The following is a 16,487-nucleotide window of genomic DNA, read 5'->3' on the forward strand; positions in this document are numbered from 1 at the left end:
ATTTGTGGCAACACGTTACAATACCTAAATGAGAGAATGCCACCAAACACTTGTCTATAATGAAGCACATATGACCCAAAAGATGCATTTGCTTTCACATGAAATGTAAGCAGACCACTGAGATTTGTGATGTCTGTCAGGATATAATCTACAGAGAGCTATTTCTGCATGTGGACAGAGTGCCAGATTTTATAGTGGCTTTTGTATTGGATTTGAATTGGGTTGTATAGAGGGTAAGTTGGGGCAGAATTTGGTCCTTTCTCCTACTGAATGTCAAGTACAGACCACAGAAAAATTAACACATGTGCAAATTCTGGAGTCTTTACTCAGGCAAAAGGCCCAAAGAGTTCAGTTAAGGGTTGGACCCATAGAGTACCTTGGTTGGTTGGTTGGTTGTTTAAGAAACAAGTGAGCTTTTTTCCCTTCGTGTCCAAATACAGGTTGTGTCATATACCTTTAAGTTATTTTTAGTTCAGACTATTCTATTTACTCATTAGTACAATTAATGTTTCATATGCAGAATGAAACATTGCAATAGCTTGACAGTCCTTATCTTCATCTAAATGGCTAAAAACATTCTTACAAGTCAAGATTATGATTCTATGTTAATACACTGCTTTTTGAGTTGCTACCTCTTAGAAGTTGCCAGTAATAAACTTCTAATAATTGGTAGTAATAACAGAACTATCCAGTGACTGTTCGCTGTGCACAATAAACCCCAAATTAAAAGGCATGTAACAATACCAGATATAATTCTCACTCTGAACTTACATTCCTTTTGAACTGTTTAGTAATACTACTGGTAGATGCAGGATACCAAATCGTGAGTTACTGTTCAAATTTATTTAAATTCTGCAATTTATCAGCACAGAGAACTAGATGAATTTTATATTATCTGATTACAAACATCTGTATACAACCCAAAGAAAACGGTGTGGGTCTGCTAGAAAGTTGGGAAAGGAACCATGCTTACAAGTGTTGTTCTGCATAAAATATTATGTCTATCATGAATTCAGTAATGGCCCTTGTCAGTAGTTAAACACATTTTCATTACAATGTGATTAACAAGTCCACTTATATACTAGACATCAGTTTACGTGTAGTGTTGGTGCAATCTTTTAAAGGAAAAAAAAAAGTAGGGTGGGGTGTTTTTTTGTGCGTTTTTTTTTTTAAATCAAACCTATCAAACTACATAGTCTGGAGCGAAAAAGTTTTTGTATGTAGACAAATTAGTAATGTTCTGTTCTTCTACATTTTTAAAATATTGATTCAGATTTTAATAGAAAACAAACAAAGGGGTCAAATGTCATCCATTTGCTTGTTGTGTGTTCTTTATATTCTGTATTGGAAGTTCAAGGATTCTCAGGATCTCTCGGCATGTTTCTCTTCCACAAATACTCAGACATTGATACAACTAACTGTACAACAAAACTCAGACACACCCTGATACCTACTTTCCACTAAAACCGCAAAATATAAAATGATATCTTCCAGAACAACAGAGCAATCTTTTGTAGTTCAATCATATTTATAAGGATTTTCTATAGTTTATACTCTTCTCTGTTGGTCTTCAATACCTGATCTCAAAAAATGATACTATTTAGGTCATTCTAGTTAAAAGAACTATTACTTTCTGAGAAACTTACTGAGATGCCATTGCTAGTTCAAAGATTCCCTGGATACTATCACATGATTCATCACCACACAAAATTATTTATATATATATTATTGGACTGCAGCACTCTTATTTTTGGTGAAGTTTACTGTACAGGTGACAAAATGGTTCTCTGCCTTGAGAACATATTCCCATTTGTAATCTTCTTGCAGATTTACACTTTGTGCATGAGGGTGCGTGAGAGAAATATATCATACACATACACAATCTCTCACGCATATACTTTGTATATATTATTGATTAATTTTTATTAGGATAAAAAAAGTTTCACTAGGACAAATTGGCTATTATAATGATATTTTTTCAATAAATAAATAATAAAAAAATAAGACCAGACCCTGTCCCTTGTTAATTCTGATTTGTAATGCTCTGATAGTGGAAACCAAACTCTAAACAGACCTAAGTGGACCACTGAGCCTCTGGCTTAGCTAAATCCACTAGTTGCGTAGAGCTAGTTTAACTGTCCCTATGTCACCTGCCTCACCACACCCAGTACAGAGATCATGTTGAGGGGAAGGCTGTTGCCAAAGGACTTCTGTACCCTAGGACCAGGAGGTGAGGAATAAAAGAGATGTATAGCCATCTTTGCCACATCAGGTGCAGAACCTGCATGGTACAGAGTTAGGCCAAAACTGAAAATTGACCCCAAAATAGATTTCCTTTATTTTCTGTTAAAAATTCACAAGCATTTTACAAACAGACTACTCTTAATGAAACAACATGAGTTTCCCAATTAAATTACAAAATATGTGAATAAATTGTAAAGGGGAACATTAAATCACAAATTACTTATGAAAATTAATCTCAAGAATGTCATAAAGCAAACCTATTGGCTATACAAAGAGTAATTTTTTTCCAGTTGTGTTACACAGGAACAGAACAAAACCTCCTTGTACCTTCCAATCTTAGCGACAGACTTAAGTGCTATGTTGGATCATGGCCTAAATGGGAACTGAGGGCGCTCAGCATACAGCAATACTGGGTCCAATAATAGACATGTTCTCCTTAGCAAGAGGACATAACTGGAGTTTTAATATTTTTTTCCCTTTTAGTTGGTTAAAACAGAACATGGCATAATAATGCTTATAGGTTTACTGTAGTTCTGTGAAAGAAACTGAAGATGAGTTTACTTGTTAAAATATGCCCTTTACAAACAGACCAAAAAAGGCCTAAGGCATAAATTATATATCCCAGAAATGCCTGAGAAACCAGCCCAATCACACTCAAGACTCATCTGTGTCAGACAATTAAGCCTTCAGTTGCAATCATAGCCTGAACGCTGGGAGAAAGCCTTTTAACCTGTTCACCTATCCCACAAAACTTTTCAAGGCTAATAATATATTATTTTTGCTGCAAAATATATACATATACCCAAAACAAAGTCCTAGGGATATAGGTTAGGAAACATCTTCCATTTTTGGCACAAAATGGCTGCCAGCTGCGCCATATCAAATTCTTTCTTCTCACTTTCCCCAGACAACTCACAATCCTACTCTCAGTATAGATCAAGTTATTCAATACTGCCTGGAAATACACTTTAAACCAGTATTTATTTCGTTGCAGAGATATAGAAACAACTACTTTTTGTAGCTAAAATGGCAAAAAACACGAATTCCCCCATATTCAGAGGAATATTAGATAGCTCATTACAGAACGCCTTGCAAGTAGTTTAACTTCAAAATTTTCTACAAAATTGTAATTAACAGAAACTCCATCACATTCTCTGCATCCTTTTTATCTTTTTCTGGTTAATGTTGTTTACATATTCACACTTATTTTTACACCTTGAATGTGACTTTCCAATCAATGCAACTGTGATATTTTGAAGTCATGAAACTGAAATCTGTGCCAAATGAGCTGAACCTGGAAATGGGAAAATAACTAAGCTGGGATGAAAAGAATTGTGTATTTGTTAACAATATGTACTGTGCTGACCTTGCAGAGGTTTTAAACAAGTTGTGAGCAATGACCTTCACACAATTACATATCCCTTCTCAGAGAAAAATACAGAAGTACTTTGTCCTCTGAACCAAGACAAAATATTTTTCTGAAATGCAGTTGAAAAGCCTACTAAAGAGAGTAGTGACAGGCCAAACCACCATGAATAACAAAGCAGCTTTTAGTACATTATTTTTTTCTAGTTCCCTTACCTTCAGACAGTTTTCTTAATGCCAGTTAGAATGAGCCCATCAGATGTTATTTTATGTATGTACAGTATAGTTCACTATCACTAACTATCACATACACCCTCATCTATTTCCTAGCAAAACTTAGAACTCCAAGTCCTTCAGAATAGTTTGAAAATAAATTTTGGCTCAAGTCCTGCTCACTTTATTCAGATGAGCAACCTCACAGAAGTCAATGGGAGCTGCAGCATTTGGCCCAGAAAAAAGAAAATCAAGGAAACATGGGTATTAAATTATCAGTCTTAGTCAAGGAAAATCAAGTACCACCATAACTGGAGATGCCAGAATTTTGCCATACCATTTTTTTCTCTCCTTCTCTCAGATTATAATCTTCCTAAAGGATCCCAAAGAGTTTCATAAACACCATACAGTACAATTAAGATTACCTACGGGACAGAAAGTGGCAGCTAAGTGTTTTAAAGGACACAAGGGAAGTTTTGCTCAAGAACATATCAGCAATTTGCTACTTTATTACAGAATTGTTATATGGACTATATGTCCAAAGGAATAAGATGAAAAGTTGACCTACTATGCTGGTATGTGAACCTGTATTTCCAGCCCTGTTGTTATAAAATGTGAGATTTACAATACATTGCTGAGGAAATCCTTCTAGGTAAAACAAATGTGGATAATCTGTTATCTATTATTCTTGATAGTTTTTATAATTTCATTTCAAGCTGCTGTTTTCATAGAATATATTCTGAAGAAAATAAGGTGTTTATATTTGAAAAAAACCAATGAACTGGAATGAGTTATCAAAATTCCCACTAAGCAAAGAAATATGGCAATTATTAATATGGTTTGGAATACTTGTCACCCATTTCACCATAAAAAATCTGCAATTTATATAATAGTTTATGACTTTTGTGATTTAAAAAAGAAGTTGCTTTTTTTTTTTTAACAGGAAGACACCAAAAATTAATACTTTGTACCTATAAATTTTGTACCTATAAATAAATTTTTTATTTGAGAATATCAAAGAACTATAAAAATGAGTATTAATATCCCTATTTGCAAAGACTCAAGGTCACAAAGCAGATTAATGACAGAGTCTGAAATAGGACCTAGATCACTGACTCTCAGCCTATTCTGACTACTAGATCACTCTGCTATCCTAGCATCTGAACAACTATATATAAATGCTAGTTTGCAAAGTAGAATAGAGTTTTCAGTCTCAACGCATTGTATATTTACCAGTATTAATTTAAAAGACATACGTTTATTCATGCCAAAACTCTTGGCAACTATACAAACTGTGTGTGTGTATCTATCTACCTACCTATATTTTGCTGGGAAGAGTTGCTATACACAGTTCAAAAGTTGTTGTTTCCTGACCCACAGGAGGATGAACTTCTGTGATCACTTCACCCATCACAGAAGTTCATCCTCCTGTGCTCAAGAGACAACAACTTTTGAACTGTGTATAACAACTCTTCCCAGCAATTCAGGGTGGAAAGAATGCTGTATTCAAATGAAACTAGAGAGGAATTTTAGGTAGGCAAAATGTAATGACTCAATTGGGCTTTAGCCAAACAGACAGGCTAGCACATTATTCTTGCAAAAATAAATGAACGAGGCCTTGGTTTTACCTTTCAGATGAAAGACAGCATAACAACACTTACCCTACTTCGGTAGATGTTCAATACTGATTGAGGGGGAGTGTACAAGTTATAAGTAGCATTTTATTATGTATAATATCAATTTGTTGATTCAACCTCTCTGATGTAAATTATTTACAACAATGAAAAAGAGAACAGTAACTCTGTGTGAGATAAAAGGTAAATTGGGGTCTGTAACGGAAGACAGTGAAGAGGCATACTTCAAAGAACAATTGCATACAAACTAGATTTTACCTTTTGTGCATGTAATGTTGGTAACTTCACCATGATATTAAACATAATTCTGAGAACCTGAAGTGTGAACAGATGGCAATTTTCCTTTATGATTTTCAGTTTTATGTTAAGTTTTGCATGTGTTGCTGTCATTTAGGTCAATGTACTATTACCTTTTATATTTAAAATAGCCTCTTACATTTGTTACTATTAGCAATATAATGTTCAGGTAGAGTTGAAGATCAAAAAGAGCTCTATTTGCATTTTTATATTAGTAAAACTTAGTACGCCACATGTACCATCTACTGTATTTAGTTTATTCTGTGAAAGTATTTTTGTGTAGTTTGATAATATTCAACCTAGCCTATCCACATATTTTAATCGCCTTTTAATATTTTTAAATATCAGGTTGGAGTCAGAAGAGTAAACAAAAGTATACTATGGCTCTATCTTACCAAGAGTATAAGCCCTGGACAAATAGATTTAATTAATTTAATGTAATTAAAATGCTGAACTAATGTATTCTCAACTACTAGAAATTTCAAGTTTTGGAGGGCATCCTGTTGAGGAAGATGGATCACTATAGAGCAAACAAAAATATTAAAGCATTCATGCACACTTTTCAATTCTCCCAGCAAATGTTGAAACCTGTGCTTCCCACAGCATTTAGAAGAAACCAGAGAAAATTCCAGAATAATGTAGTCCTATTATATGAAAAGGTACCAGATAATTAAACTTAGGGACAGCAATCTTAAACCAATCACTAATACTTAATTTGGAGTTCTAAATATTTCAAAGTGTAGGCTCGTTTGGGGTTTGGAGTTAAATACAATATAAAACGTGTGATTTGGATACTTTTTCTTTTTTGTATATATACACTTGTAAAAAAATTGTCACCGAAAATTTCTTCTAACCTAAGGAGACAAACAATCTATCATATGAAAGGCTGTGGCTCATATGAAAGGCTCATATACAAGTTTTAAACACTATGTTTGAACAACACTGAAGTGTTACACATTTTCTAATTATCAGGAGACAGGATGGTTTATGTGTTGACAACATGCATTGCAGACTTTCCACTTCTCTATCTTATATTCACCTCAAGTTGGTATTGACAGAAAAGTAAGCACCAACTGTTAGGAAACCTTCTGTGTACGGGACAGAGATGTGCAAAGTTTTTGGCATGGATTGAGCTGCAAAAAGTACTCAAACTTGGGGTCGGATCTGCTTTTGTAATCCCCATTATTAGTACACTACATTGACCCAAGGAGTATTACTTATCCCAAAAGAGGTCCTTCCAAAACAAAAGGTCTAAGCTTTCTTTGGGGAGATTTGTGCCAGCATTAAAACCACCTCCTTGTTCTAGACCTTGTAAACTTGAGGGACACTTAAGTGTTGGTTAGGATTATTTTGTATTTGTGCATCTGTGGGCTTGTTTTGAAAATGCCAGGACTTTTTGTTAAATATAAGTTCTAAAATCTTAAGCTTCCTAGGGAGAATTTATGAAGAAATTTGAAAATATTTAGTGCAGTAAATCATCAGAACTGGGTGAAATTCATCCATGAGTTCTCAAGGAAGCATGAAATAGCAAATAAATATATAATAATAATAATAATAGGAGATATTATTACAGCAGAGATACTAACAAGGAGGGAAAAAAACCACAAACAAAACCTGTTCCTGACTGGAAAATTATTCACACAGTGCAAATCTCCAGAAGAGGAATGCAAAGTGATCACAAGAATTACAGACCAGTAAACCTCAATTCAGTTTGAGGAAACTGACAAAGTGTGTAATTAAAGATTATCTAAGCTCTCTATTAGTTTAACATAACCAGAAAGTAACACACCAACACAGGTTGTATATCAGAGAATGTCATGCCTCATATCAACCTGCTAGATGGTTTTTGGAAAATTAATAAAATACTAGATAAAGACAAACCAACTAGTATATGATAATTAACTAGGATTTCTAAAAATAAAATTTAAAATGAAGTCTGTTATAAAGAATATTAAAGAAAAAACTAAAGATAAAGGGCTAATTAAAAACTGACTCTTTCCTAGGACAAAAACAATTGTTGTAAATGGCTGCTCTTCATAGTGGACAGATGTTGATAATGTGTTTCTCAGAGCTATTATTAGGTGGATGTGGACAGTTTTATCAAAGTTCTTTGTGACCAGGCATCGTGGGAGGAATTGGTTAGCATCATGTTTAATCTCTCTTACGGCCCAAGAAGTTCCAGGTGCTAAGGCTATTGAGCCTTGATATGGATCAGAGGACAAGTGTGCAGTTTTGTCCATAGGCATATCATCATATTTAGGTGAAGAAGTGAAGAAACATCGGATGAAATTTTATGTTAGTTTTGGAAAGATCAGATTATAAAAATCAGTTTATCCTTTATTGACTAGGAAATAAGGGGTGTCTTTTTGTGTTAAACTAACTGCTTAATCGCAGAGCTACAGGGAGGGAGTTAGGGAGCTCTAAATTCACTAACACACCTATAGGTGATGAAGTCAAAACTACTAGATTCACTTCTTGAACAGCTACAGAAAGAAATAGCTTTTATTAGCTTATCTTTATATGAAATTAGATGGAAACTTCTGTGGAGCCTGGGAGAATCACTTTTATAATGCACCATGGAGCTAGGCTAGACCAAAAGGTAATGTGAACCACGACCATGTCAAGTTTCCTACAATAAACATAGTGAACTATTGATGGCTTTCAGCTAGACAGTAGGTATAGTTGTCATAAACAGATAGTTAAGGGTTAATGTCTCTTTTACCTGTAAAGGGTTAAGAAGCTCAGTGAACCTGGCTGACACCTGACAAGAGGATCAATAGGGGGACAAGATACATTCAAATCTTGGTGGAGGGAAGTCTTTCTTTGTGCTTTTTGTGTTGTTCGTTGTTCGCTCCTGGGGCTAAGAGGGACCAGATGTACACCCAGGCTTTCCCAATCTTTCTGAATCAGTCTTTCATGTTTCAAAATTGTAAGTAATAGTCAGGCAAGACGGATTAGTCTTATGTTTGTTTTCTTAACTTGTAAATGTGTCTTTTTTGCTGGAAGGATTTTTTACCTCTGTTTGCTGTAACTTTAAATCTAAGGCTCGGGGAGGGGGGGGGGTCCCTCTAGTCTATATGATTCTGAGTACCCTGTAAAGCATTTTCCATCCTGATTTTACAGAGATAACTTTTACTTTTTTTCTTTCTTTAATTAAAAGCTTTCTTTTTAAGAACCTGATTGATTTTTCCTTGTTCTAAAATCCAAGGGATTGAGTCTGAACTCACCAGGGATTGGTGGGGGGAAAGGAAGGGGAATGGTTAATTCCTCCATGTTTTAAGATCCAAGGAGTTTGGATCGGCGTGAAGCCTCTCAAGGCAACCCAGGGAGGGGAAAGTCTGGGGGGGAAAAAGGAGGGGCATGGTTAATTTCTCCTTGTTTTAAGACCCAAGGGGTTTGGGTCTGGGTTCCCCAGGGAAGGTTTTGGGGGAACAGAAAGTGTGCCAGACACTAAATTCTGGTTGGTGGCAGTGTACCAGATTTAAGCTAGTAATTAAATTTAAAAGTGTTCATGCAGGTCCCCACTTTTTGTACCCTAAAGTTCAAAGTGGGGGAAAGACCTTGACAATAGTATAAGCAGATATGAATCTTAATTGCCAACTGAAGTGAGATTATTTTGTATTCCAGGAATTTTTAGCTATCTGAGGTCAAGAACTGGTTGAAACCCCACCCTCATTTTCCAGTAAATTATGAAATATAGAAAATATTTCTTGACATGACTGTGTATCTGGTACTGCATTGATAATGTGATACCTTTGTCCCTAGTAACTTTCCTCATGAGAGAATTCCCTTGGAGTTCAGTGTGACTGTTCATGTGCATGAAGTTGCTCAAATGTAGAAATGTTTGCAGGATCGAGTGCTAAAAGATTTATTATGTGTTTACCAATTTTTGAGATATGAGATATTATTTTACTAAGTCTAGATAGAAGGAATCTTCCAACATTCTAAGAAGTAACTATTTGAGATAATAAATATAATAATTTTGTCTTTGGTGATTTATTTATTTATTCTGTGACACAGGAAGAGTGTCAGATCCATAAAGGTAATTTTGGTGGGAAAAGACCATTAGAAAAAAAGACAATTTTCTCTAGACTGATGTGGAAGTTATTCTGCCTTGGTTCTATCAAGCAGGAGAAATGCTGGAATAGACAATTTGTATATCTTGTCATACCACAGAACCTATATGGGGTTCCTTCCTTAGGTAATTTTTCCTTTATTTTGAGGTATCTGTCAAAGAGAGCAACTGTCTTTGCATTAATCCCTTTTATGGTAGCATCCAGGTTCTCTTTAAAAAGCTTTTGGCACCTCAAAGAGAAAAGCCATTTGATTTAAGTTACACACAAAATCATCTGACCAGAGTTTGAACCACAGGGAATTTCCATCTACTCATTAAAGCAACATTCTAAATAGGACCATAAAGAACCTCTGTAGCTGTATCGGCAGTGAAAAAGTGAAAGTCAGCAGCCAGAGCAATTAAGTCTACAGGAATTTTGGATTTACTGTATTTCTTTCTATAATCAGAGTCTAAAATTAGATCTTAAAGCCACTTTACAATGAGTCCAGAGGTAAGGCATGAGTGAATTACCACATTAAGAACTTGAGCTGGAAGTTTTATACCTTGTGAGAGTATCTGTGTGATTATTTTCTATCCATGGGATCTTTGTTCTAAACATTAACTTTCAGTATGAAAGGCTTTTTTATAGTGTTTACAGTAAAGGTGAATCCACAATGGGTGCTAGCTCTCCTTCTCAGAGACTAGGCTTGGGAATTCTTTCTAACTTGTGAAGAGACTTCAGAAAGGATTGTTAAGGCCCAGATTCTCCCAACATTGTTGTAAGATTTATTAGTGTTATTGTGATAAGAAATACTTTGTCCTCTATTTCACCTTTGGTAAATAGTCACTAAAACTCTTCTTATTCACTGAGTTATGAGAATATTCCAATTCCTTAGACATTTGTGTATGTACAATTCATATGTTTTAACCTCAATGTCTTCTGAGGGATTCATAAACCTCCTTTTTGTTTCTTTTGGAAAAGAAACTTTGCTGTCAGAGAAGACAGAAAATGGAGGGGGAGAAGGGGTGAGTGTGATTTTGCCTTATCATTGAGGCCTCTCATCCTTTCTTGAGGACAAAGAATGTAATTGTAAACCCACTGAAGACAATAAAAGAACTCACATTGCTTTCATTGGTGGAAGATTTCACCTAAAGAGTAGAAGGTTGATGTAGGGTGGTCTGCATCTTTGACTTCTTTCTGTATACTTTAAATCCTCCTTAGTTTTAAAGACCTCTTTATTGATTATTTTTAAGTTTAAGTTACCCTTCCTATGCTTCTTTAAAGTGATAGCACTAGCCTTTGTGTATGAGTTTGAAACACTATTGCACACTGTCAAGCCTGTGGTTCAAGTCCTCCAATTCAAGGTTTATCTACAGAAGATATCTGAATGATGCGAAGGTGATTATCTCCGCAAAGCAGCAGATTGAACTTGTTCTTGAAGGAGCTAAAGTTAGGTTGGATATGGGGAGAGGATTATCTACTTTGGAAACCAATCTTGCATTATACATCTATGGCATCTTCTTCCATTCCTCCTGACTAAACTCTACATGGATATTTTATACACTGAAATGGTCTTTAGCCTCATCACATAAAACCGTAACTAGAATTCAAGAAAGCAATTCCTAATCAAGTAGTGTTTTTGCTGGCTCATTGAAATAGATGCCCAGGAATACATACTGGTGATCCAAATAGCTAGAAGCAGGATACAAATCAGTTTAATCCATTACAGAAAATTGGAAACTTCTGTGTTCCTTGAAAAATAGAAAGTTACCGTGTTAAACTAGGTTTGGGGTTTCTGTTTGTTTTTTGAGAGACTAGGGTGGCTCAGTATCCCCTGTGCTCTTTCATCTTGACAATATCAAAAATAGTAATAATAATCATTTGATGCTTAATTAGCAGTATGGTCTAACTATATCATACTTACCTGGATGACATTTTATGCAATAAGAACTCTTGAATTTCAGGATCAACAGCCTCCTCCCCCACAAAAAAAAATTGATCTTTATCAAGAGAAAGTAATACTCAATATACAAGTTATTAAATACATAGTGTAGGACAGGGAGCCAAAGTCTGCCCTTAGGGTATGTACTGAATTCCCACTAATGTTCTGTGTATCAGAGGACAGGCTTTGGGCCACTGTATTCCCACTTGTGGAACAGGCTTATTGCAAAAGATAAATTAGCTATTATACTACAAGTGAATCAATAGTTTCTTTTTAATAAAAATATAGGTTTCTTGTTCTGTCCTTCCATCACTAGTGTCTCCTCCCTCGCCTTGATTTTAAGTCACACAATACAGAAAAAATAAAGTTTCCTTCCAAATTTAGTATGAGATATATTTAAAGTCCAATACAGAACAATGTAAAGTAGAATAAATGTGCCCTCATCTTACTTCTCTCATTTTGCTTATTTCTATTTTACTGATTTCAACTGACAGGAGTATTCAGATGGGAGAGAAGCAAGGTAAACTTGGAAGTAGCTGTGAATATATCATCCTAGTCTTTATTTAGCTGAGCTGTCAAATCCGATAGGAAAAAATGACAGTCATTCATCATTTTGATAGGCTGAAACCTGCACTTGTAGTATAATATGTGGTGACTCTGAGATACATGAGATTCGTTTTGATGGCAAAGTGTCAAATTTATATAATGAGGTTTTGCATTGAAATTACACAAAAATCGAAGATATGTAGAACATACATTAGGGCAGGATATGGTCCTTTGAATGTTATTCTCAATGCTCGTACCAGCAGCAACCGTCATCTGAAAAAGGGGGCAACAGAGAGTCCACTCAATTGAATAGAATTTTTTGAAGTGTTACAGTATATTCAAATTATACCACGTTAAACAGATGAATATTTTAAATTTTCATTCACACAAGATGACCTAATGCAATGTTCATCTGGTTCAACCTAAACTTGTAAAAAAAATTGAAAGTATTGTTACACACAGTGTGAAAATCATGGCTGGCTAAAAGCAGTCTCATGATGAGTCAGCAAGTTCGTATTATTTACCTCCATAGAAACGAATGCAGAAGTCTGAAGCAGTGTCAAAACTTAATTATGGAGGTGCCAGTCACAGCTCTATGGTTACGTATAAGTTGAGCTTTCCACTTAAAGCAGGAATTCAACCTCTTTGTTATATCTGAATACAGGATATCCTCCTTCAGATTAAAACACATTCTCTGACTTGAGAGATTTTTTCCGAAAAATTGGAGGTAAAAATTAATTAATTTTACCGTTAAGAAATTTAGCATTCTATCTCACACCTTTCTATTGCCTTGAATGATCTTAATAAAGGAGTCTTTTAACTTCCTATATAGTTAAAACTCATTGAAATCTCATGCATAGTCTAAATATGAAGAAAATCTGTAGAATGAATAGTCCTTTTGTTAATATTTTTCATAACAGTATGTTTCTCTTTCAGCAGTAGTTGATACATAAAATATTTTTCTTAAGAGAAACTCTGAATGGCAATCTGACTGGCTGACTTTCCTTCAGACCTTAATACATACATCAGAGGAAATAAATAGCTTGTGTTTTTAAATTTCTAGTTTCATCAGTACTGAATTAATTTAAAAGGAAACAATTATACATCGAGAAAGTATGGCCATAAACTAAAGATTTCCAAATGTTTCTGATTAAAACACTGATAGTATATGTAACAATACACACATTATACTGATTTCATGTTTATTATAGTCAGAATTCATTGTCTCTTGAAGTAAATACCGACCTAACTTAATTAAGCCAGTGTTTACCTCTTACTCTGTAAAGCTGGTGTTCATATCAACAAATGTCAATATTGTCTTGCTACAGTATTTATAGCATAACAAGAAAGTAGGACAGATACACCTGCATTATGTGTCGACATTAATTTTATAACTACTTTATTATTTATGGAATGAGGAACTGAATCCATGCTTTACCATAATGTAGTCAAGTGTGTAACCAGGTATATGCACAGGTTTCAATTTGTTTTGATAACATCCACAGGTTATGCTTTTATGCATCTTCACCTATCATCAAAATATTATCAATGCACTTCAAATGTGCTTTGTAATACTTTAAAAAGACTTAAAAGATTTTTAGTTTTTTTATTTCTTAAAAGGAATATGCTACTGGTAGAAACAAGATTTAAATCTTGGAACTCCAGCCAAACAGAATCTATTCACACACACTGAAAGGACCTTTGTTTACTTCTATGACATGTCCATTCTTCAGATTCTTATTATTTATTGTTCCTTTCAAAATTGACACATTATTCCAAGAAATGTTTACAGTATTTTGGTCAAATTTCTTTTCATTTTTTGGTTGGTTTTTGTTTAGTAATGTACAGAATGTCTCTAGATATAGATTAGCTACATTCAACAAGAATGTTTCTGTGCATAACAAGTTCACAATCAATTCACAGGTAATGCGTAGGTGGTTCTTTAACAAAACCACTATCCTGAAATTTTAAAAGAAAAACACAGCCTATATTATATCAGCATGGTATCGGCTTTAAATAGCAGTATCTCAAAACAATGAAACATACAATTTAAACAATGAACGAATACTTTACATAATATCACCACTTTCAGATTGCTTAAAAAATTAGCCCAGTTCCTATTTAAAAAATGAGCTTGTGTTTACATATAAATATCTAAAATAAAGAAAAATAGTGTATGTATGTATTTATTCAGTTATACATATATGTACTCTATATACGTGATGGTGATATCTTGTGAAAAACTGGGTTTACCATACACTTTTGACTGCTGCATCTGCCATTTGGCCACTAAGCTATCACCTCTGGGAGGTAGAATTCTGTTCGTTCTAACCTCTGACTAGCTTCAGATACATTCGTTTTAAAGAGTCTTTGAGATTTTTCCCCCTGTTTTTCCCCTTCCAAAATGTGGATTTCATACCCCAAAGAACATTGTGTGGGATAAGTATAGTCAATTCTAACCTGTGACAGATTTAAGATTTAATATCTTGGGAGCCTTCAGGGATAGCATGGAAAACTTTACATAATTGAAAATAAGTGATCACTGATTTTTCAATGCTATAGCTTCTATCCCTGGTAATTTCCTGGGCAGTTGTCTCATGGTAATTAAATTGCCAAGTTTTAAGAGGACAGAAATGAAAAACAAAATCCAATATATCTTTTAAAACTCTGAAATATTTCCAATTGTTTTTGTAAAATAAGTGGGATCTATAAAATATATATTGATGTGGCATTTTTCTGGCTATCATTTGAAATTCAATGAATGTGTTATGCAGGGTTTTAATAAGTAACACAGCCATACCAAATTCATGCTGATAAAACCTTTTATCTACATATTTAATATTATAGGAAGTACTTAGTGGTACCTATTATAGTTAATATTCATAACACTTTCTGTTACAATTGAAATTTATTACACTTTGACTCACCTCCTCAGAGAAAGCAATAAATTAATAGGCATTGCAACATGCCAAAAAAGGAAAACTGGTTCAATTTGGAGAAGTGATTTCAGAGATGAAGCCTCAATGCATACAAATATTGGGACTGTCATCTTGCTAAGATTAACTGCGACCCACATCCACATTAAGTTACCTAGGATCCGAACTATAAAGCTGTTTATATATCAAAACCACAACTTGACTTGAAAGTAGACATTAATTGTAAGTTAGGGCAGACTTTATAGCACAAGTGAAAAAATTTTCATTTGTGAAAAACCCTACAATTAAACACATGGCCATATTCTACACTTTCTGAAGTTTCTAAAGGGTCTTCTAGGTGCTGTCCCAGGTATAGTAGAATGCAGTGCACTCAACTGGTCTGAGATAACAAATTGCATGGATGAATGTGCTTAGCATATCAATAAAAGTGCTTTCAAACCTGCTATATAAGCGCTGGTGTAAATAAATGTTCCCGGCTAATGCTGCAATCTGGACTATCAGAAGCAGCTGAAGAGCCATCAGGTCCCTTAGGTTGCAAATGACAGAAACAATCAGCAGGATTGTTCCCTGAGTTGGTAGCTATCGCTTCCACAATTTCCTCTGTTTTTTTCCACTAGACTTTTATCTGTGTTTTCATCATGGCCCTTATACCTGTTTGATACTAGCAAAGTTGAGCAACCACATTATTTAAATCAGATGAAACAGAGAGGAATATCATCACATATTAGTGGCTCTACAACCCAACCCATTTTACCATTTCTCTACTGAAGAAGTCGTACAGAATAGAAGCCTCTGGTCCTACTTACTATATAAGGAGTCATACAGTAACTAATTCAAGGTCCTGTGCTAAAGGAAGGTATGGACTCATTCAAATTCAACTGCACCAATCTCTATCCACAAAAAAGGCAGTTTTCACGGTCAGTGGCATCAAAGTCTGCTGACAGTTCTAAAAGAATCAATATAGACACTTAATAGGCTAGTAGATCAATGAAACCAGTGTAGAATCTTTAATAAATCTACACTGAAAAGAGTCAAAGAAATCTGAGGACTCAGGAACTCAGAGCCTACCAATCCATTGTTAAAATGATGATGGAATCTTGATGAAATCTCCACCAAACAGAGACCTGATGTTTCCTGATAAGGGTTTTGGTAACCAAGAGAGATATAGGTACTAAATCATAGCTCATACCCCAAAGCTCCCCAAAGACCGCCAATCAGTAAGTGAATTTGGTCAAAACCCAAAGAGAAAGCCTCA

The 16,487-nt window shown here is 34.7% G+C and overlaps 1 protein-coding gene across 9 annotated transcripts in view; it reads right to left on the minus strand.

Moving 5' to 3' along the window:
- PPFIA2 (PTPRF interacting protein alpha 2) overlaps positions 1-16,487 on the minus strand; it is a 655,361-nt gene that overhangs the window by 345,513 nt on the left and 293,361 nt on the right. For 5 of the 9 annotated variants that reach the window (XM_050934482.1, XM_050934424.1, XM_050934413.1 and 2 more), the window contains one exon: positions 12,507-12,569. The exons of the other annotated variants lie outside the window; for them this stretch is intronic. In XM_050934482.1, coding sequence (XP_050790439.1) covers positions 12,507-12,569 — 63 coding nt within the window. The remainder of the gene's footprint in view (positions 1-12,506; positions 12,570-16,487) is intronic. 9 annotated transcript variants of the gene reach the window in all.

The sequence above is a fragment of the Gopherus flavomarginatus genome, chromosome 1 (genome assembly GCF_025201925.1).
Source record: "Gopherus flavomarginatus isolate rGopFla2 chromosome 1, rGopFla2.mat.asm, whole genome shotgun sequence".
NCBI lineage: Eukaryota > Metazoa > Chordata > Testudines > Testudinidae > Gopherus > Gopherus flavomarginatus.